Here is a 23,484-nt window from a genome sequence, read left to right as displayed (position 1 = left end):
TCTGTTCTAGACAAGTTCTGGAGACGTCCAGCGAATGAAACGGGATCAAGTTCTTCCGGAACACAGTATGCGCCACGAAAACAAGATAATTACTCGACCTCTACAAAGCCAGCTTGACACTTTCAATTGCACTTCAGTTACCAGCCAAACGTTCTACAAGTAGGGAATAGCCAGTAACACGTGGGCAACTCCGTCACCCAGTCCGATGAGACCACATACACCCACGATCACGCTAGTAATGTCCATCGATGCCTTTACTTTTACTCCGGATGCGGATGTTGTACGAGACCACGAAAGTACCTGTGTGCAGTTCCGAGAATGGGTAGGTTAACGGCGTTTGATACGCAGGAGGACTCGGACATTCGGTTTTTGCAAGCTATTTTGCGGCAGTGTCTGTTGTTGGAGGGAGCGGCATTACCTTGACCTTCTCTGCCCTCAGGACCTCGTGAAGGTATGTCGTGCGATGGCTTAAACCTGCACAGTGCTTGATGATGGTCACAAGTAGATTTAGAGGGCGCGAACAGACTGAAGGTCAGAACTCGTACGGGGTGTTCAAGACCCCAGTTTATCCCTATCTCCCTTGGGGAAAATGTCTCACCGTCTTCGACACCCCTCCTACCTCATTCATTGCTCTCCTGCAACAAATCATCCACACACCGTTACACGTTCCTGTCCATTACGCTCGTGCAGCCGATAATTCGCCATCGGATGTGAGTATTCTCCCAGAGGTTACCTTGAAAGTCAGCTTCCTCGAATCGACAAGGTACTAGATGCAGTTAGCCAGCACACAGTCTCGCACGGGTCCAACCATCGGCGATTTTACACAATAACACGAGACCTTCAGGAGCCTTCGTTACGCTTGCGATCCTAAATGATTGTTCGGATATGTGGTGACTTCGGATATGGGGCGTGCCTCTCCATGTCTGGTCATGAACCATACATTCACCCGCTATCGGGTACGACATGGTGCACGTCGTTGGGCCACTTTACAACGGGGTATCACTGAAGCACTAGACACAGTAGACAAATCCGCATCTTTAGAAGAGTCACTAGTCTCCAAGCTCTAGATCAGGTGCTGCTACTCCGTGAATGAATGCCAGAATCAACGTGGACAAGTGAACCTTCGATATCATTTTTGATCCCAGAATGGAATCTCCAGACAATCGATCAATGGGTATGAAACATATTGCGGAATGAATAGCTAACGTGACAGAATAGCTTTCATCCCTTCCCTTGTACTATGTATGTTATCGTCTTGTCGCCTCTGTTGCAGTTGCAGTTCCAATAGCTCATTGTTTTCGATCACTCGCCCTAGTCAATCACTTGTCACCTTTCATAATTTCTATACCCAACTTCACAGTATAAGTCCGACCTTTTGCCAGTACATCTCGATGTCGCCTCTCCTTCCCACAAGCTTCAAGTCTGCAAAGCGACTTAAAGGGCACAGGAGAGGTCCTTAAAACGGACTGCTAACGTTCGATGATAGCCATAAATAACAGCCTGCTGATTCTACGCTTCCGTGCACCAGAGGTCCGGATATCTTGTGTTACTAGACTGAAGGAAGGGTTAGACAAGGGAAACGTAGGTATGGGATGAACGTCACAAGGATGTACGAAATGAGATAGAAGTTGTTTCATCTTCCCTATTACAGCTGGGATTACTGGCCCTTCAAACTCACGATCAAGCGGTAGAGGGTGGCTTGCGACACATCAACAACGCCAGGTCCTACGCAATACATGACGACATTCATTCTGCAATGAAAACAACTGTACTTACAACCACTATGGTGGACATGCTCGGCTTCCGCCGGGGATCATCGACGGAGTGCATGACGTTGACAGCATCGTCCAGGTTCCGAGCAATGATGCTAGAGGGCTTCTCGAGCCAAGGAGATCAACACACGGATATTTGGGAATGTCACCATGACCTTACAGTGTCTGGGATGGCAGTTTGATACGACAGGACAAAGCCTTGTTCGTCGGATAAAAGATTGTCGTCGTCAGAGGTGTACAACACGGCCTAGTCACCATCAGCATTCCCAAGTAGCGAGCTATGAACTACTGCCAGCACCTACCGTCACTCTTTCGCGGGCAGAAGGCTTGACCCTTGCATACGGATGGAACCTAAACAAGTACGAGGACCTGTAGGTGGGAAGTCTTCCCGAATCCATCAAGTGCGAAGAAAAATCTGTAGGGAGAAAGAAAGAAAAAAAGAAGATACCACAAACCCTGCGCGACGCCTAAAATTTAGGCAGCCAAGCAGGGCTGAAATATGCAATAGAAAGGGGAGGAAAAAAAAAAAAAAAGAAGGGAACGATGCGTGCATAAACTAAGTTGTCCAGTCATCTGAGACCCTGCCAGGGTCAGTAGGACATTGAAGTTGGAGCCTAATAGCGGCGGCGCTGGCGCTTATTCGAATTCACATTTCAAGTACCATGGAGTGGGTCCACATACGATCTGTTTCCGTGGAAGTATCCGGAAAACCCTGGCTACGTTCAAATCCGATGCGAGACCTCCTCCTGGGTTGAACTCCAAGTTACCTTCGTTGCCAGACATTCAGAGCGACGTCCACGATCACACCAGACCATCTGACTATCCTTCCAGAATGACCTTGCAACATAAACACTCCTGAAGTCATCGTAAGTCTCTCATGATCGAGGTTTCTGACTGTCGTTACCGTTAACCTAGAATAGCACAACAGTTTGCTTCCAGACTGGTACCAGTTGTAGCGAACGGGATTGCACCACACTGCATCCTCTGGCTCTGGCCAAAACCCTGTCGCACGACGAAATATCATCGTCAAACTCTCCTCTCTGTACACGGTGCTTGTCCGTATACATGCCATACTCCACCCTAGAAGTGCACTGTTGCGAGCGCAGTGTCAGCCGGATCCGAAGTTGCGTGACGAGACATGCCAAAAAGGGGCATGTCACACCACGCTAAATTCAAGGCAAGTCGCTCACCGTCATCATGAGCTTGGAGTGCAACTCAGCGTGTGTCCTCAAATACCGCAAAGATTCTCTCATCCCCTTTGGTGTGGGTAGAAGACGAAGACACAGCGAAGAAATTGTTCGCAACAGAGAAAATCCCAACAAGAAATCTGTCCGTCAACCAAGGCCGTGTCAATATCCTCATCCAATCATGACCGGTGTATGTTTGAGTGAACCAAGACACTCACTAGTCGTGCATGCGCTGTGGGACTCCCGATTGCCACTGCCCTTGGCCAGTTGTTATACCCGCCCTTCTGAAGGATCAAGAAGCTGAAGTAGGAAATGCCAGTGTGTATTGGCGTGCATCAAGTAAGTTCTGCGATAAGCCAGGCCCGCATATTTTCCATAACGAAGTATCACCACTGCATTTGTCGCGAAGCGCACCAACCGGAGCTGGACAAGATTTCGGTGACCCCCTCCCTGACGTTGACGTTGCTAACGTGCACTATCGTGTGCAGATGTTCGACTCGAAAAATTCTGTTCTAAACAGAAGATTTGATGTGTGCGATAAAAGTTCTCCAAGACTCTCCGTTGTTCCTTTTGCCATGCCCCCAACGCTTCGACGAACTAAGGCTCGAGCATCGCGGTTGAAGAGGCAGTCGTTGCAAATCTGCAAGCGGATGTTCAGGAGGTCAAAAACTTGGGCTGGATTCTGGAATGATCTGGTGCAAAAGTGGTGCAAGTCTGCTGACCATCGCCGAGCACTCGCACGAACTCCGCAAATTAAACGCCGAAGGGTTCGATTGGTGGACTTCTTAAACAGACGAACATGTCTCTTGACAACGGCAATAGTATCAATACCTTTTTTCCTCGGCTGCCCCCTCGTCAAGAGCGAAATATCCATTGTTTTTCTCCGCAATTATTTGCATGTTTTTCTCCGTTGTCGAAGATTCCGCGAAGTAACCAACAACTTAAGCTTGACATGCCACACTTGGCCACAGTCCCGCTTAAAATTTTCAAATCCCACCTCATCGAATTGGAAGGAATGTTCCAAGCTATTGTACTCCACCTCTCCCTGTTCAATCCAAACCGTCTTTCGCCTCCCGGGTCCGGCCCTTTTTCCACCTGCAGAGCCCCCCTCGCGCACCCATCGTGACCGTTGTGACATCTGGAAGCATACACTTGGAACTGGGAGTTGGGGAGGGAAAACGGCTCTTTCCATTGGCCTGGGAGGCTACCCTCCCGGGCGCAGCTGGGGGAGTTCGAAGAAACTCAAGGCTTGGCAAGGGTATGGGCCACAATTTGGTTTGATGGTGACAATCGAGTGGCATCGTTGACGACCCCAACTTACACCTCGATATATTGAAACAACTCGCAGATCGCTCTTGCTCCCAACTCGCCATTGTCATGCATTCGAATTTGCAACATGGGAACAATACGCAAGAATCATATCGTCCTGCAATGCATGTTGATCCTCACATTTCCCCTTCTCCCCGCCCCTTTCGCTCTTAAGCAAGGCAATATCTTCTGATCCCCGGCTGATGCACCCTGTGTTGTTAAAGAGCTAATCACCACACGTGATGAGCACTTCAATTGGTGCATCTGGATTTTATTTCCCCGAGGACTATCAAAACCGGTCTTTGAGCACTGCCAGTCCTCTGATCCTCCGCCTTTCGTGAGGAAATTCCCAGCAGTAGTGAGGGCCAAGTCGCACTAATCCATGGAGTTGCGTCAGATGAGTAAGGTCGCCTAATGGGTGGGTACTTCAATCTCTAAACATTTTAGGGATTCCACCATCACTAAGAGCACTCACCATCAGACTCATGGACTTGTATTGTTATTTGAATTTCGCGCTCATTTCCCCGAACCTCACATTTATGGTCTTGTTCGACGTTCGACGCAAGTCCATTGCTTCGCCAACTGATGGTGCTACGTATATGTATGTATGGCGTAACAGTGTCGTGAGGGAACTCACCGCCTCCTATGCTATGCAGCGAAGGCTTTCACAAGTCGTACTACGGAAGGAGTCCAGGGATTTCTTGTATGGGTTGAACAGCGATCGCCGCCGCCGTCAGTTGATCGAAACAATAAGTTTTGACTGGTGATAGTACATGTCCTGATGAACGACAGTGGCAAGAGCCAAACCCGATCAGTGGTAACCCGCTAGTATTACTGTTGCCGTCCGAGACAGGAGAAGCTGAAGCAACCGCAGGCCACGGCCTACCTGCTTGTTTTGGATGACCTGCTGTGGTACAGCCCCCAATGCTTACCCCGAGCTCAGTCTCGAACTGCACCCCTACCCTTGTCATCGATCATGCCCCCCGAAGATTGGTAAGTTTATTGGATCCTCATTGTATCTTGGCATTAACTACTATGGTACAGCAGTGATTCATACGAACAGCCCACCGAATGCAAAACAGTAGCTGTTGCCAAAAATGTACCCTGTAAGGCATCGGAAAACTGTTACGCGTAGGTATCATCTTTCTAGCTCCAGATGCGACTTCGCTGGTTCATAGACGCGTCACTCCACCCGTCAAACCCAAGCAACCCGAGAGTGGGTGAGGTCACAGACGTCATCCAACTTCGATGTGCCCTTGGTACTGATGTGCAAGGCAGAGTGGAGGGAAATCAAAGAGGTACTCTTGTCGACATCTTGCATGGGTATTGACAGTTGGCACTGGCGGGTTACTCTTTGCAGGCCGCCAGCCGTGAATAAGAACGCGCATAAGTACACCAAGCACGGCTGGTTGATTCCCTCAGACCACATTCCCGATGACTTATGCCCCCGTCAACAGACTCGACAACGGCCAAGAAAACAGGCTCGACGACAGCGAGGAAATATTCTTGACCCTATCCTTGATAGGCTTCGTATCATTGCCTCATCATGCGTGCATCACTAATCACCTGTACCTTGACGTATGAACCCTTATCTTGAAAACTAAAATATATCCACTTCGTCTTGGCCTTGAGCTGTCAGCAGCCACAGTGACTTAGGTTCTTAAGGGCGCTGAAGTAACTTCAAGAAAAAAAATGGAGTCGAGGGTCCGCCGTGCAGCTGCAGTGTGTAGAAACTAGTAGGCAGTCGACTGAAAATTCTGTGTCTAAGGCAGGCGAATGGGTGTGCGAAAGACGTCCCAAGAATCTCTGGTTATCGTTGCCTGTGCTTCAATGAGATGATACCCGAATAGAACCCGCCAGTGCAAGGGGTGCAGTGGATTGAAGGCGTCAGAAATTCTGGTGCAAAAGTGGTGTGGTTTGCTCGAACTCCGCACAGGACAGGCTTGGCAGCAGGAACCAAGTGTAAGCGTACACTTACCACTCACGCGTCACTCACGCTCATGCTACTGCTTCACGCTGTCACATCTCCTGTCGCACCGCACTATCACGTCTCCTATCTCCTTGTCTGGGCATGCGGATCCCTCTCGCTGTGTTGCACTGTTTGGATCCTGGGGGTATATATATCGGTGCTACATGTATGCGCAGGGATATCTTCTTTTCCCTCTTCCTTTCTCTCTCTATCATCCTGTATCAGAGCGTATGCTCGGTTGTTCAATCCCACATGCCTGTCCACGTTCTGTCTTGTTGCGATTTGTCCTGAGTGTGCTCACCCCTACTGTGGTGGGTTCCACTTTTTTTGAACGTGCCATAGCGCATGTCGACGCCTGGTAAAGGTGTCAAGCTGCCGTCTCGTCGCACCCCCTCCGTTCCTGTGCCCTTGACTACCTGTAGTCGAGGGAACGGTCCCCTGCCGGCGACATCGTTGTCATCTCCGTTGTCCTCGCTTTCGCCCTCGCTGTCTCAGTCCCGTGCCGCCTCCCTCCCGCTGCCACCCACACCACCACCTGTGGCTCTGCCTAGCGCCACATCGTCTCCATCCGCCCCTTCTGCGCATGTTCCCCTGTCACCAGTGTCGTCCCTGTACGCGCATCCAGCGTCTCCTGCGACCACCGATAGTTCCTCGTCGTCAGACAGCTCCACAGCGGTCTTCCCTGTTATTATAATGTCTTCGACCCAGTCTCAGACGGCGCGGTGTGAAAACACTGTGCCTGGTAAAAATCCTCCCTTCTTGACGGCAGGTGATATCACCCCAGAAGGGTTGTGGAGCTGGGAGCTGGGCTGCGAAAATTATTTTCGGCTGAAGAGTGTAGCTGAGGATGTCCAGGTTGCTAAGGTCGCGGGTCACCTTTTAGATCCTCGCGTGCAAGATTGGATCAGTAACAACGGTAGTCGACTGACTGCCCTATCCTTCTCTGAATTTATGGACGAGGTTCGTATGTATTGGCTCCCCAGCGATTGGGCAGAGGCTATACAGCAGAAAATGTTGTCGTCGACACAGGGGAATAAGGCCTTCCATCTGTGGGCCATCGAAGTAGAAAGCCTGAATGTCTTATTGCGAGGAAGCGAGTTCCACCTTACCGAAGACCATCTCCGTTTCCACTTGGAGTCACACATGCACCCGGACCTTACTGCAGAATATCGTCTGACTGCTACTCATCGTAAAAAGTGGTTCCGTGCATGGCTCGACTTGGTCCGTCTCCTCGACGAGAAACGTGTCCACGATGCTGCAAAGATCGATGCAGCCCTTCGTAAGAAGCCCTTTCAGCCTAGTCGCTCAGCCAATACCACCGCATCGACCTCAAAGGTACCAGACAGCCGTACTCGTACTCGTCCCCCTGCTCTCACTGTTGAGGAACGCCAACTCCTCCGCAATAACTCTGGGTGTTTCAAGTGTCGTCGTCTCTTTCAAAACCACACTACACATAATTGTCCGAACGACTTCCCTGATGCTAAGAACTACAAGACGTTGACTGCCGCAGATGTTGAGGCTGCTCGTAAGAAGCGTGCCAAGCCGGTTGCCGCTGTCGTCGAGGAAGAGCCAGCAGCGAAGTGTGCTCGCATCACCGAAGTTGACGACAATGTGGATACCATCGCTGTCGTCATGCCTTCTGCTGCCCTTGGGGATGGAACTGATTCAGGTGAAGAGTACGTCGCGCCTCTTTCAGTTCCCCACCTTCGATGGTCCTGTCTTCTTGAAGGACCTAGTTTGACCTTCCCTCTGCCTGTAAAAGCACTGATTGACAGCGGTTCACATCTAGTTCTGATTGATGAAAACCTTGTCACAAAGCTGGGTCTTCGGCACCGCCAGCTGCACAAGTCTCTTGATGTTTCGGTGGCGCTTTCTTCTGGTGAACGGGAGGTCATGTCCCTGCAGAATTACGTTGTCCTGTCTTGTCTTTCTCCTGATGCACGTTTCCATTCACGTTCTGTTCGCGCAATCATTGTGCCCTGTCTGTGTACTCCCCTCTTGTTAGGACTTCCTTTTCTTTCGCATAATCAGCTTGTTATCGATCACGCTCTCTGTACATGTGTGGATAAAGATACTGGTTACGACTTAATAAACCCTCCCCCGGTTCCTGTCTCTACTCCCTCGCAGCCAGTGATTCCTACTGTTCAAGCAGTTAAACAACTTAAGAATGTGGTTCTTGAAGAGTTATGCGGTGTCTTGCCTAAGTATCGTGAACTTGTTGAGGTGGCAGCCACTCCGGTCTGTGGGGTGGATATCATTGGTGCGGTACAGCACCGCATTGAGGTTCTCGCCGCTGCAGAAGAGCTGACAAAGCGTGATGCGCGACTCAAGCATGAGTTCGCTGACTGGTTCCCTGTTGATATTCCACCCACGGATGCCCTGCCTGATGACGTCCTTTTCCGTGTACAGCCCAAAAACGCCAACAAGGTCATCCAACTTCGGTCGTATGATTGCCCAAAGAAATACCGCGAGGCATGGAAAACGTTGTTACAACAGCATCTCGATGCAGGGCGGTTATGGCCCTCCAATAGCACACACTCCTCACCGGCCTTCATCATCCCGAAGGCAGATCCTACAGCGTTACCTCGTTGGGTGAACGACTTCCGACAACTCAACCTGAACACTGTACCAGATAATCACCCACTGCCCCGCATCGATGAGATCCTTCGCGATTGTGCCAAGGGCAAGTACTTCGCAAAGTTGGACATGACTAATGCGTTCTTCCAGACCAAGGTCCACCCAGATGACATCAAGTGGCTGGCTGTACACACACCTTGGGGCCTGTATGAGTGGACTGTCATGCCCATGGGCGTGAGGAATGCCCCTGCGGTTCATCAACGTCGCATGTCTGCTGCTCTCCGTCACCTGATAGGTCGCATTTGCCATGTCTATCTTGATGACATTATCATCTGGTCACAGACGCTCGAGGAACATGAACGAAATGTTCGTGCGGTCTTGCAGGCTCTCTGCAAGGCTAAGTTATTTTGCTCCCTTAAGAAGACTCAGCTGTTCTGCACTGACGTGCTTTTCCTTGGTCACCGCATTTCTGCACAAGGGATCGAGCCTGATTCCTCCAAGATCACGAGGATTCTCGATTGGCCAGTTCCACGGTCGGTCACTGACATGCGTGCCTTCCTTGGTCTTGTCCGTTACGTCGCTGATCACCTTCCCAATCTCACGGAACACACTCGCATCCTGAATACGTTGACGACCAAGGTGGCAGAACTCAAGTTCCTGGTGTGGACGAGTGACCACCAGCAGGCATTTCAGGCCATCAAGGATCTCGTGGTCAGTCCTCATTGTCTGACGACCATCGACCACGATAATCCAGGTGACAATCACATATTTCTTACATGCGATGCCTCGGATTTCCGTACTGGGGCAATCCTTTCTTGGGGACCCACCTGGGAAACGGCTCGGCTGGTTGCATTCGATTCTACACCCCTTCGTAGCGCTGAACTCAACTATCCTGTACATGAGAAGGAACTCCTTGCCATCATCCGCGCCTTAAAGAAATGGAGGGTCGAGCTACTTGGTGCCCCGGTGTTGGTATATACAGATCATCGTACTCTTCAGAACTTTGCTTTACAGCGCGACCTCTCTCGGCATCAGGCTCGCTGGCAGGAGTACATGTCACAGTTTGACCTGACTATTCAGTATGTTCCAGGCGAGCGTAATGTCGGTGCTGATGCATTGTCTCGTCATTCTGACGATGCTCCCCCCGTCGCTGCGGTGTCAACGGTTGAGGTAGACAAGTCGTTAACGGTGGAAATATTGAAAGGGTACACAGAAGACCCCTTCTGCCGGCGTCTTTTCTCACTCCTCGATTCACTTCCCGGCCTGCAGGAACGTGACGGTCTGTTGTACCTTGCAGGCCGCCTGGTAATTCCTCATGTACACTCCCTTCGCGAACGTTTCTTCCACCTTGCCCATGACGCCCTAGGCCACTTTGGCACGGATAAGACCTACGCAGCTCTACGTAACTCCTTCTACTGGCCCAACATGCATCGTGATCTCACATCCGTGTATGTTCCTGCCTGCACCCACTGTGCACGCAACAAGTCGCCTACCACAGCACCTGCGGGCCCGCTGCACCCCTTGCCTGTCCCAGACGCTCGGGGTGACTCGGTCGCTGTCGACTTCATTGGTCCCCTGCCGGAGGACCACGGCTTCAACATGATTGTCACGATGACAGATCGCCTTGGTGCGGATATACGTCTTGTGCCCTGTCGGAGTTCCATCACTGCCTCGGAGTTCGCCTCCTTGTTCTTTGACCACTGGTACTGCGAGAACGGTCTTCCTTTAGAGATCATATCAGATCGTGATAAGCTTTTTGTGTCTCGTTTTTGGAAATCGCTTCATAAACTGACGGGCGTTAAGCTTAAGATGTCATCATCTTACCATCCTCAGACGGATGGGGCAAGTGAGCGCACCAACAAGACCGTCAACCAGTGCATTCGATTCCACGTCGAGTGTAATCAGAAAGGCTGGGTCAAGGCCCTGCCTCAGGTGCGTTTTCACATCATGAACACCCTTAACAACAGCACAGGGTTTTCGCCTTTCCAGCTTCACCTGGGACGCTCCCCTCGTCTTCTGCCTCCCATTTCCGCTCCAGAGGCTGGTGAGACCGAAAACAGCGACACAGCCAGTTTTCTGGCTCGCCTAGATATGGACGTCCTGGAAGCATGCGATAATCTCCTTGCAGCTAAGGCAGCACAGGCTCATGTGGCTAATCATCGCCACGTCCCCGATCCGAGGTTTGCAATCGGGGACAAGGTTTGGTTATCTACAAAACATCGTCGTCATGAGTACATTACTAATGGTACCAATCGTGTAGCCAAGTTTATGCCACGGTATGATGGCCCATATACCATCCTATCGGCTTCCCCAGATACATCCACCTATGTCTTGGACGTGCCTCGTGCGTCAAATGCATGTAGCACATTCCACGCTAGCCAACTATGCGCCTTCGTGCCCAATGACACGACACTTTTCCCCTCGCACGAGCTGCCTCACCCTGGCCCTGTGGTCACAGCGGACGGCCAGTTGGAGAACTTGATTGAGCGGATAGTGGATGAGAAGCGGGCTGGGAGGTCGAAGAAATATTTGGTGCAGTGGTTAGGATTTGGGCCAGAGGATGATGAGTGGTTGACGAAGAAGGACTTGGAGGATTGTGAGGCGCTGGACATCTGGGAAAGGGAACACCCACCATAAAGGGTGTTGAAGAACGGAGTTGGAGGTCGGGTTTAGAAGAAGAAGTTTGGGTTGAGGAACGGAGTTGGAGGTCGGGTTTTGACGAAGAAGACGTTGACGAAGAATGACTCACGTACAGCTCACTCACCCCCCGTTGCTCCTTTTTTATGGGTCGGGAGGGTGTAAGCATACACTTACCACTCACGCGTCACTCATGCTCACGCTACTGCTTCACGCTGTCACATCTCCTGTCGCACCGCACTATCACGTCTCCTATCTCCTTGTCTGGGCATGCGGATCCCTCTCGCTGTGTTGCACTGTTTGGATCCTGGGGGTATATATATCGGTGCTACATGTATGCGCAGGGATATCTTCTTTTCCCTCTTCCTTTCTCTCTCTATCATCCTGTATCAGAGCGTACGCTCGGTTGTTCAATCCCACATGCCTGTCCACGTTCTGTCTTGTTGCGATTTGTCCTGAGTGTGCTCACCCCTACTGTGGTGGGTTCCACCAAGCTCATAAACACATCTTTTGGGTTTTGACAACCACTATACTGTTAGTTCCCCTCCTCGAGAGCAGTGACAGCTAATTTATCTCTGGTGGTTGCCCGTGTGGTTCTACGCTTGTCAAAGATATGTTATGTACGTACCCACCACTGGTGGTTTCCTGCATGTCGCACTCCAAAAAAAAGCCCATCACTTGCCACCTCGTCGATTCTCTTTGAAGTCCACGAGACTCCAACAGTATCTCGTGTCTTGGTTAAATTTAAGCTTCCTTCCACAATCTCGAGTCAAGCACTGCCTATCTTCCTACTCCCAGAACGTCCTCGCGCATCCAACACCGAAACAACTTGGCCGGGAAAAATGGACGCTTCGAGCGCAGAACTGGGAGAGGGGAAACCACTTTCCCCATTTCCTGGGTGGGTCGTTTCATGACTGGGAAGAGTCCAAAGCAGCTTGAAGCTTCATAGGAGACCTTGGTTTGGTGGTAGCACTCGAACGGCCCTTCGTAAAACTTCCAGCTTCCACCTCGGTGAACTGAGACAGCTGGCAGATCACCGTCCCAGGAAAACTGCTCCGTGCTTGGCACACTTGCAGATCTGAAATCACTGCGCCGCAAGACTGGAGGGAGGCCCATCGGAGCCGTAGCTCGAACTATTATTCTTATACGAATCGACCTTGCTAGCGCACACGATGGTTGAAACGAAAGCATCTCAACTCACAATGCTACGAATTTTCTTGAGAAACGACATGACAGGGCAAAGACAAGTTTTGTATGGGGCGTCAAGAATCCCCGTGTGATTGAAAGGCTATACAGAAGCCTCAAAAAGAGTGTCATATCTTGAACAATCGCCAGACGAATTGAGAGCGGGAACGGCTCCTGTTGTGTTTGTGGTACGTCCATCGCCGTCAGTGCCTTGGGCAGGTGCCGGACTCGTGATGCAGTTTACTATCACCATCTTTCTATTTTCCTCCGGTATTGGTGCGCTGCTCGACAATGGCGTGTATTCTGGTGTGGCAAATTTACAAAACAATCCATATAGGTACGAAGGAGCCTACTGCCAGATGAGTACAAAGCATGTCTAACCACCCAAGGCTATCTTAGACTGCGAAACTGTACACTTACAATAAGGAGTGCTATCCGACTTGAGATTTTTCTTTGGTGAACGATGGAGCTGAAGTTTAAAGTCGTGACGTGGCACATCAAGTTCGTAAGGACGTTAAACGGAAAACAAGTATCATAACTCGTGACACTTCTACTCGGAGGAATGAGTTCCTCCGTAGTGATTTTGAGGGGGTTGTGCAAGCAAAGGGGCAGCGGCCTCGATGCTCATTTGCGGAAGCAGGCCAATATCTGTGGCCTGTTTGGCCCATCTGCTCGCCGCCCGAAGTCTTCTTCCGAAGACATACAGAATAACAGCAGTTGGGAGTCCCATACAGCTGATGCATGCCAACAGCAGATTCGCATTGCGTATACCCAAGGAAGTGTATAGTGGCACCCCGGCGCACGGCATGATAGTCACTACGATATTCCGGACGGCAGTGTTTGCGGCGATAGCGGACGCCGACATCGTTGGGTAAAGGTCAATGTAGTAGTTGAACAACGAGAGTTGTAAGAGGATCATTCCCATTCCAATCGGAACACCAGAAATTATGGAGAAAAAGTGGTGTATGTCCGGTTGTGCGGAAAATGCCAACCAAAATAGCCCGGTGGGAGTAAGAAGCGATGCAAGAAGAACGCCGGGTAGATGAGCTTCGGGCTCAATCTCTGATTTGCCACCTGATTCGGCCTGGATTCTGCGCTGGCGTGCTTCGTATAGCGGCCTGTGGAATCCAAAGTATACGAGAACGCCAAGCACATTCCCAGTGAATGGGGTAATGAAGACCAGACCTGCTTGTTCTCGCGACATCGAATAATAAGTGTCGTAGATATACGGGTACGCCTAAGAAGAACAAATCAATTTGATTCTGAAAAAAAGAAAAAAAAAAAAAAAAAAAAAAAAAACGGTAACAGCCTACGCACCTCGAGGAGAAGGAATAAGAGCCCAAAGACAAAGGAGTGGTACAGCGTAGTCCAGATCATGATCGGTTCATTACAAAGTATGGCTAGACGAAAGGGAAGGTAGATGAGCACCTGATAAAAACAGACGGATTGGAGAAAATGCGCTCACTGATTGGCGTAAGTAGTGCTTTTGTCCACTTGTCGGAGGAATTTATTTCTTTGATATCTGGGACGACACCTTCGGATTCGGCTATCTTCCTTCGAATTGTTTCAGGCTCGGTTTCGGGGACAAACAATATTGTGGTAGCAGCAAGAACCCCCCCCAGATGGTTATAAAATCGAGTAACCGCCTCCAAGGGAAGAAGGGCCGTAAAAAAGATGACGGAACAGGCCCGATTGTTGGGGCACCTTGTAACACGAGTGTAAATAATGCAGCTACAGGACCCCGCTCTTCCGGCGTAAAAAGGTCCGTCACTGAACCGCCATAGATCGAGAAGACAGGACTCCCGAGTGGGCCCATGAACGCCCGGCAGATCAAGAGAGTGGTTATATTTGGTGAACGTGTCGAACCGAAACTAAAGACTGATAAAACTCAGCATATTCATCAAAGAATGGGAAGAAGTGCATACCAACGAAACATATAGACGAGATGATATATACCGGCCGACGGCCATAAAGTTCACTCAGTGGTCCTCCGAAGAGTACTCCAAATACAGCACCCTAGGAGGAGCATTGGAATAATAAATACAGGAGAGATAGGCTAAGCTCACGAGATTGTATAACCCCACGCCTAAAGTCGCGAGGGTATTCGATGTGCCAAACTCTTCCTGTATCTTGCCTTGCACTCCAGACTACACATAGAATGACTGATGAGTGCAAAGAAAAGGGTACCATGAGCTTCTACAAGCTCACATAGAACGTACTCGCTATTCCACTGAGAGAACGATTATCGTCAGCTCGGAATCCAATATGGTATCGAAGCTGAATGCCTTACATCGGAGCAATGAGGTTCCAGATTACGAGGGCTATCGCCCACCGTTTCCATTTGCTCCATTGACGAGGATCATGCTCAGAAGGAAGAATGCACGAAGGGAACGCTGACATGGCTTTGACCGATAACCTGGCACTCCCGCCATCGCAGTAGGTGCATTTTATATCGCGTCTCTGCCATTCCCATCAACAAAACTTCAGCCACTAGGCACAAGCGGCTACCGAGGAAAGGAAAAGCAAGTTGAAATTGAGGATTATGATGGTGTTGCGCGCGTTTTCCGATTCGACTGGTTATCCAGAGCTCCTCTTGACCGGTTCCGACACGCCTATCTGGCAATGAACTGATGGAACCACGCTCCTCCCGCAGTCTCTGGTAGAGGGTCATCGAGGATTGCAAGCAGGAGATTCCAGAAAAATGCAGTCGTCGGATCAGACGTTCTGGCTTAGAGCGGCAGTGAGCTTTATGCCATAGGCCGATATGCAACTGTCCGCTCATACCCAGCTTCCGAGCCACAGGATACTGCTAGTTTACACGGTGGAGCTGCGTGATCAAAGATCTCCGTCGAAGATCTCCGTCAACGACCCCTCGCCACCCATGTTTTTGAGCAAACGTTACTCTCACCCTAAGAGGACAGTCATAGGAGGAATATTATCAAGTGAAGCGATATTTACTCAGCCACGCGTAGCAAACCCTATTGGAGCAGTACCGAGGAAGTTCACGACCGTAGTGCAACACCCCAAGTCAAACCCGACCCCCGAACATCACTCCTCACCACTTCACCTGTGACGCAAAAGTGCCCGTCATCAGGGGTTGGGAATGTGGAGCTAGTGGAAAGCCCGGAAAAAGATCAGCGAATGGAGTGGAACTGCGTGGGAGACTTTCGCAAAAAAGCGAACCACCTTCGAAGTTCGGTAGCGCCACCGGAATCGAACAAGAAAGATAGGGTCGTACTCGGACAGTCCCAGGGAACACGACTACTGTATTGGTCCAGCTGACTTTTGGGATCGTAGAACACCCTCAACGGTTGACCACACAAGATATATCATTTACTGTAACATGCATACGTTACCAGTGAGAATCAGATCCCATGATCCTAGAAGGAATGGAAATTGTTTTTATTAGTCTACCTGGAATATCTTCTCTACACCTGTCCAACTCCAATGCTATACTTCCTGCTGAATTCCAGCGGCCCAATGTCATGCTAAAGGTCTCCGAAGGTGGTCGCTTTTTTCAAGCGGCAAACTTGCCTGATATAGACACCTCAGCACTTCAGTCGCCAGCCAAACCTTCTTTCAAATGAGGAATAGTCAGTGACATACACCAAATAATAACAGAGTTTACTATTCATGGATCTCGATCGCACCAACCTCCAGTCGCCAAATGGCGTCAGCGGACGAAATCGATGTCTTCACTCCAGATTCGTGCAACATTGTGCGCTGGATAACCCCATCTAGTACCTTGCTGATTTGAGGACAGTTGGGTGTCAAGGTAACCCCTGGGGAAAGACTTACTTTCACTGCTAAAGCATAATACGAAGAAATGTGTAATGGTGTGTAGGTACTCTGTTGCGGGACAGGAGCGAATCGCGGTAGGGGGAGTGTCAAAAATGCTGAGACACTTTCCTTGAGGGAGAAAGGGATAATTTGGATGGAGATAGACGTACAGGGGTTTCGGGTCTTGAAGAGTTCTATGACCTTCGCTCTGCTCGCACCCAGATCTAAATCTCCCTGTGACCATCATTGAGCATTGTACAGGTTTATGCCATCGCACAACATACCTGTCCTGCTCCTCCTGAAACAAACACCACCGTAGAATAGCTTGTGAGGTCTTCCTGCGTATCAATTACTATTAATCTACCTCCCTCTACAATGACAACAGACACTGACCATACAGCCTGTCTTCAACCTCGGAACCATACCCGGGCACATTTGCCATCTTGTACGACATCTTCGTCCAACCACCGGCATTTTCACACAATAGCACGAGCTATTCAGGGACCTTCGTTACGCTCGCGATCGTATATGGGTGTACCTCAGCCCAACCAATCCAACCCATCACACTTGATAGGATACGTAGCTGGACGTTTTGTCCCGATCGCCAGCCCGCATTCAACTTCAACTCCGGAATCATGGTTCGTGTCACCGAGGGCTCAAGTATACCAGACGGGGACCAGCCTGTTCGATATGAGGCGACCTCGCATTCGGGACGTGCCTCTCCATGTCTGGTCATGGGTCGTGCACTCGCCCGCTATCAGGCACGAGACGGCGCACGGCATTGGGCAACTTTATGACACAAGTGCTGCACACGGAGTACCACTAAGGATGTGGATCTGTCCGCTCTGTTCTTCGTCATTGAAGAGTTGTCAGTCACCAACCTCTTGAGTGCCGCCATTTCGTGAATGAATACCAGGACCAACGGGGGTAATATGATACCTTTGATCCTGGAACGGAATTCCTAGACAGTCGAACAATAAGTATGGGACATATTGCGGAATGAGTTAATGTGGAATAGTACATACCACAAGTTGGTTTCACACCGTCACGCTCCTGTAGTTAGTCCCCCTTCACGTATTGCCAGTTTCATTCCATGATCGCTTCCCTTGTATTGTGTATCTTACCGTCTTATCACCTCTGTTCCAGATCCAGTCGTTCATTACTTCTATCACTCACCCCAGTCAATAACTTATCACCTTTCGATTTCCATACCCAACTTGATAGGACAAATCCGACCTCCCGCTAGTACATCTCTGGGTTACAGCGGCTCAATGGGTATAAGGAAACGCCCTTAAACCGAACCGTAAACGTTTGACGATAGCCGTATATATTAATCTGTGGATTTACTGCATACACCAGTGGTTCGGAGATCGTAAGTTGCTAGACGAAAGGAAGGATTAGACGAAGGAAAAGTGGGTATGGGATGAACGTCGCAAGGGCACGAAATGAGATAGAAGCTGTTCCATCAACTCTGTCATCAGCCCTTTGTGCTCACGGTCAAGCGGCAGAGGACGGCTTGCGACACATAAACAACGATAGATCCTAGGCAATGCATCCTGAATCTCGTTCATCCTGCGATGAAAGTAGTTGTACTTACTATCACTACGGTGGACGTGCTCAGTTTCCGCCGGGGCGCATCGACAGAGTGCATGACGTTGACAGCATCGTCCAGGTTCCGAGCAATGATGCTAGAGGGATTCTGGAGCCAGGGAGATGAGCACATGGATATTTGGGAATGTAATTAAGACCCCACGGAATCAGAAACGACAGTTTGATACGACGGGATAAAGCCTTCTTCATCAGACGCGTACACCACGGCCTAGTCACCATCAGCATTCCCAAGTAACGAGTCATGTACTGGTGCTAGCACCTACCGTCACTCTCTCGCGAGCAGAGGGCCTGACCCTTGTATACGGATGGAACCTGAATAAGTACGAGGACCTGTACGAGGGCAGTCTTCCTGAATCCATCAAGCACGAAAAAAAAACTGCAGAGCGAAAGAAAGAAAAAAAGAAGATACCACAAACCCCACGCGACGCCTAAAATTTAGGCGGCCGAGCGAGGTTGGAATACTCAATAGCAAGGGGGAAAAGGAACTATGCATGCAAAAACTGAGTCGTGTAAATCTGGGGCTCCGACAGGGAGAGGGAGCCCGGCGGCGGCGCTGGCGCTTATCCGAATTGACATTTCAAGTACCATGCAGTGGGTCCACATACACAAGCTGTTTCCGTAGTGGCACCCGGAAAATCCTGGCTACGTTCAAATCCAATGCGAGGGATAAGTTGGACTCCAAGTTCCCTCTATTACCAGAGATTCGGAGCGACGTCAACGATCACACCAGACCACTTGACTATCTTTCCGGAACGACCTTGCAACACGAGCTTTCCTGAGATCATATCGTAGGTCTCTCATGATCGAAGTCTCTGACCGTCGTTATCGCTAACCTCGAATGGCACAGCAGTTTGCTTCCGGGCTGGTGCCAGCTGTACCGAGTGGGATTACACCTTACTGGATCCTCTGGCTCTGGCCAAAACCCGAACGCATGACGAAATATCATCGTCAAGCTCTCCTCTCTGTATACGGTGCTTGCCCATATACGTGCCATACTCCATCCTGCAGTGCGCTGCTGCAAACGCGATAGTCAGCCGAGTCCGAAGTTGCGTGACGTGACATGCGAAAAAGGGGTATGTCACGTCACGCTAAAGTCAAGGCAAGTCGCTCACCATCATCATGAGCTTGGAGTGCAACTCAGCGTGTGTCCTCAAATGCCACAAAGATGCTTTCATCCCCTTTCGTGTGGGTAGAAGACGAATACTGCGAAGAAACTGTCCAGGGGAAAAATCCCAGCGGGAAATCTGTCTGTCAACCCAGACTGCGTCAGTACCCTCATTCGATCGTGCCTCCGAATGGTGTGTTTGAGTGAACCGAGACACTCACTAGTCATGCTGCGCCTGTGGGACTCGTAATGGGTACTGCCCTTGACCAGTTGTCATGTCCGCCCTTATGAAGGGTCAAGCTGAAATAGAAGGTGCCAGTGTGTTGGCGTGCGTTAAGTAAGTTCTACGATGAGCCAAACCCGCATATTCTCCATAGCGAAGCTACTGGAATCTACCGCCGTGGCGTCTTCCATGAAGCGCACCTAACGGGAGCTGGACAGGACTTCGGTGACCCCCTTCCTGACGTTAAAGTTGCTGACATGCGCTATCGCGTGCAGATGGTCGACTCGAAAATTCGAAGATTTGATGTGTGCGATGAAGATCCCCAGGAGTCTCCAATGTGCATTTTCCATGTACCCAATGCTTCAACGAGATAAGGCCCGGTGTCGCGACTGAAGTGACAGCCGCTGCAAGTTCCCAAGAAGTGCTGGTATAATCGAGACGTCAAATACGTGGGCTGGAGTGGTCTTACGCGGAAGTGGTGTGGGTCTGCTGACCCTCGCTCGAACTCCGCAAATTGAATGTAACGACTTCGATTGGTGGACCTGATAAACAGACAGACACCTCTTTTGACAACGACAATACTATCATTCACCCCTCCCCCCTCGTTGAGAGCGAAGTATGCGGTGTTTTTTTTTTCTGGCGGTCACTCGCATGATCCTGCGAAGTGGGCGGGAAATTTCGTGCCCGTAAACTTGACATGCCACACTTGGCCACAATCCCGCCTAAAATTTTCACATCCCACTTCGTCGAAGGTCCATGAGTCTTCCAAACCACAGTACTCCATGTCTCCCCCTTCCCCCAAATCGGCCACCGCATCTTTCACTGTCGCAGGCCCAGCCCCCTCACCCTTCCCTATTTACAGTGTCGCCTTCGCGCTCCCGTCGTTGTAACATGGGGGGTTGGAAAAATACAGGAGCTGGGGGAGGGACATCTCTCTATCCATTTCTGGGGATCCGCCTGGGAGGGTACCCTTACGAGCGGGGTGGGGGAGAGTTCAAATTTGTAGTTCTAGGCTTTAAGAAGGTGTGGGTCACAACCGAGCGACATTATCGACTATTCTAACGCACCCTCCGGCAAATAGAAACAGCTAGCAGATCGTCGTTGGCAATCCCTGCTCCCAACTCATCATTGGCATGCGTTCCAAGTTTACAGTATGGCAACAACACGCGACAGTCGACTTGCAGTGCACGTCGATCCTCCAATTACCCTTCTCGCCATCCCTTTTGCCTTCAGAGGAGGAAACGCCTTGTGATCGTGGGCTCTTTCGATGCGTGCTATGGCACTAAATGAGCCAGGGTTCACAGGGGGTGGGTACTTCAATTGGTGCGTTATTTTATGACCCTGAATCTGCCTCTTATAAGATTTGCGGAGCAGAACCGGATTTTGAGTCCTACCAATCCTCTCTGTGACGTAGAGATACCCAGCGATAGCCGGGTCGCTCTAATCCATTCAGTCGCACTAGATGCCTGTGGACGCCTAGCGAATGGGCACTTCAATCACTAAGAATTTAGATCCCATCACCCGTGCAGTCACTTGTCATCGGAGTCATGGACTGGCACTTTTTTTGAATCCCATGCCCGTTTTCATGTATCTCACTCGGTCACGGCAGCTCTACTTTACGATTTCGTTCACTATACCCATGCAGGTGCATCGCTTCACGACATGAGAGTCCTACGCATTTGTACCTACCTCATAGTGGTATTGTGAAGGAGTTCACTGCCCCGCGTATACAGCAAGGCGAGGATCGACCCCGTCATGGTCGTGAGCACTAGAATTTCACGGGTTTCTGTTAGGAATGGGCTCCGTATAGCGACGATCCCACACACCAGTTGTTGATTTAAACGATGAATTTGGCTGATGACGATAATGCAGGACCGCTGTACGGACGGATGGAAGTAGCCAGAAACGAGCTCACACCCCGATCATTACATGACGCTACTAGGATTATGTCGAGAATTGAGATCTATCAGGTAGGACTTGCAATTACTCTCCGTTCAAGCTATCGTTGCTGTCCCCCGCTCATCGCCATCTGTTACACCTCCTTGCCATGTACATCCATTCTTCTGCGGTCTTTCCATTTCCAGCTGCTATACGCATCGGGCCAGACGCGAAGATGGCCCACCACCGCTGGGTTGCTCCAACCTCCGTGGTCATGTTGGATCAGTAAGGCCGCGTCTTGGGTGAGTACCCCTAGTAGCTAACTGTATCACTACTGAGACCACTCGCCATCAGATTGTGAAATACAATCGGTCTCCAAGTTCTGTGCTAGTTTCCGGGAACCCAATATCCACAGTCGAAACCCCATTTTCGACCTTACTTCTAATGGTTGTATAGCTGTGTGTCGAAGAAGCTCGCTGCCTCGTGTATATGACAAAAGTGAGGACTTCGTCAAAATTTTAGCGGAATATGCACAAACTCAAGGTGTGTATTTGATGAAACAGAGGAACCCCGGAGTCATACTATGGTTTGAGAAGCCTTGTATCAGAGCAGACGAGTCCAATGACAATCACGTTGGTGGGTTCGCCAGGCCAGAGACCGAATCCTTGTGTCCACAAAGGGAGCGGTGAAGTGTAGGTTCTTCCTTGACCACATACTCTAGATTAACGAGACCATTTGATGCCATAGGCATATCACTGTGTTTGTTACCGCCTCGAAACAGCTTGATGGATGGAATCGACCCTCGTTTGACATGACTCAAGCGATCAACGATTCGGAGAGGTAAGATCAGGTCACTTCGCCACTTGCGTCGATGAATCTTTGCAGGTATTGGTCGAAACCCAGAGGGCTCACGCAGACCATCTGTCAATAACACGAGCGGCTGCAAGGTGAATTGCATTTGTCCTCCCGCACGATCCGATGGCCGGCTACCTTGTTGATCACGAGCAGTGAAGAGATAAACGGACATCCAGGCTTCTTGATAACGAGTGCACTGCTGGTTGCATGCAGCTTGCCGCATTAGATGTCCTGAATAATATGTCAGCCTGGGCATGACACATTACTGCCTCGAGGGCGTGAGATCGACACCTCAAAAGTGACCAACAGGCGCTTGCTTTGGTTACTCACCGTACAGCCTTCCCCTATAAGGAGGGGACACTCCCAACTTGGTCGAGGCATCGCAGCTCAGCCTGAAATCACGCATCTCCTCTTGCCATCGATCATGCCCTTCGAACATCAGGAGTGAGCTGACCAGATGCTTCTCGTATCTTGGCAGTAATTCTATATCGTGTAGCGATTATTCGGGTGAACAACGCTCCGTACTTGCCGTTTTTGTATCCAGTGAAATAACGATCGTGGACTGCCGTGGCACGTGGGTATCATCTTTCGTGCTCCAACCAGTGTGGATGCGCTAGTCACTATTGTAGGTGCGCCGCCCCACCCGCCAAACCCAAGCAGCCTAAGAGTAGGTGAGGTCACAGACATCATCCAATCTCGACCCGTCTTTGATGCTGATCTGCAACGCGAAGTGAAGGGAAATCGAAGAAGTACTCACATCGATGTCCCGTGTGGGTGTTGGCAGTTGACACTGACATGTTACTTTTCGTCTAGACGGCCAACCATGAATAACAATGCGCTTAAGTACACCAAGCATAGCCAGTGATTCCCTCAAACCACATGCTCGATGACTTACAACCCCGTCAACAGACTCAACGACAGTGAAGAAAGCTGGCTCGGCGACAGCGAAGAAAACTGGCACAACGACAACAAAGAAATAGCCACTCTGGCGGTCTGCGTAGCTTTCGCATCATTGCTTGATCATGCGTGCATCGCCGATTTCCTGTACTTTTGCGTATGAACACCTACGTTGAAATCTATCAAATTCGTCTTGGGCTTTGGCTGTCAGTAGCCACGGTGACTTGAGTTCTAAGGGTGCTAGAGTAACCTCGAGAAAGAGCTGGAGTCCGAGATACTGAAGGCCTGCCTGGACAAAGCACCAGACCGTATGGTCACCACAATAAGGGTCCGCAGGGCAGTGAACGAGGCAGTACGCTGCCCTCTGCCCAGGACTGCGCTAATGAGAACAGAAATTTCAAAGGACCCACCCGGGTTCCGGCGCAGGTGCTGCGTGCCCGCAGCCTGTAAGCATGTACTTATAAAAATAGGGTAATGGTATAGTTTGAGAGGGCGTACTA

General features: G+C 50.3%; 3 protein-coding genes across 3 annotated transcripts; all 3 read right to left on the bottom strand.

The window, feature by feature from the left end:
- Positions 1-1,570: 1,570 nt before the first annotated feature.
- On the bottom strand, positions 1,571-2,326 carry F5J12DRAFT_116158 (uncharacterized protein). Its single transcript, XM_051738018.1, has 4 exons — positions 2,075-2,326; positions 1,933-2,019; positions 1,777-1,875; positions 1,571-1,725 (listed from the first exon to the last, which is right to left on the bottom strand). The coding sequence occupies exons 1-4, from the start codon at positions 2,168-2,170 to the stop codon at positions 1,681-1,683; spliced, it is 327 nt and encodes a 108-aa protein (XP_051599815.1). The 5' UTR covers positions 2,171-2,326; the 3' UTR covers positions 1,571-1,680.
- Positions 2,327-13,185: 10,859 nt separating this feature from the next.
- F5J12DRAFT_940243 (major facilitator superfamily domain-containing protein) lies at positions 13,186-15,415 on the bottom strand (the record flags this gene model as incomplete). The annotated part of the gene is made up of 8 exons (XM_051749679.1): positions 14,926-15,415; positions 14,844-14,865; positions 14,702-14,782; positions 14,561-14,651; positions 14,249-14,513; positions 14,101-14,189; positions 13,953-14,035; positions 13,186-13,872 (listed from the first exon to the last, which is right to left on the bottom strand). The coding sequence occupies exons 1-8, from the start codon at positions 15,033-15,035 to the stop codon at positions 13,186-13,188; spliced, it is 1,428 nt and encodes a 475-aa protein (XP_051599814.1). The 5' UTR covers positions 15,036-15,415.
- Positions 15,416-15,872: 457 nt separating this feature from the next.
- F5J12DRAFT_913279 (uncharacterized protein) lies at positions 15,873-16,965 on the bottom strand. Its single transcript, XM_051749090.1, has 4 exons — positions 16,809-16,965; positions 16,700-16,749; positions 16,434-16,649; positions 15,873-16,358 (listed from the first exon to the last, which is right to left on the bottom strand). The coding sequence occupies exons 1-4, from the start codon at positions 16,867-16,869 to the stop codon at positions 16,263-16,265; spliced, it is 423 nt and encodes a 140-aa protein (XP_051599813.1). The 5' UTR covers positions 16,870-16,965; the 3' UTR covers positions 15,873-16,262.
- Positions 16,966-23,484: the final 6,519 nt, after the last annotated feature.

The sequence above is a fragment of the Pisolithus orientalis genome (assembly GCF_024613125.1).
Source record: "Pisolithus orientalis strain OTSU chromosome Unknown F5J12scaffold_15, whole genome shotgun sequence".
NCBI lineage: Eukaryota > Fungi > Basidiomycota > Agaricomycetes > Boletales > Pisolithaceae > Pisolithus > Pisolithus orientalis.
Note: the sequence above shows the minus strand (reverse complement) of the source record. Positions and strands in the feature narration are given on the sequence as shown.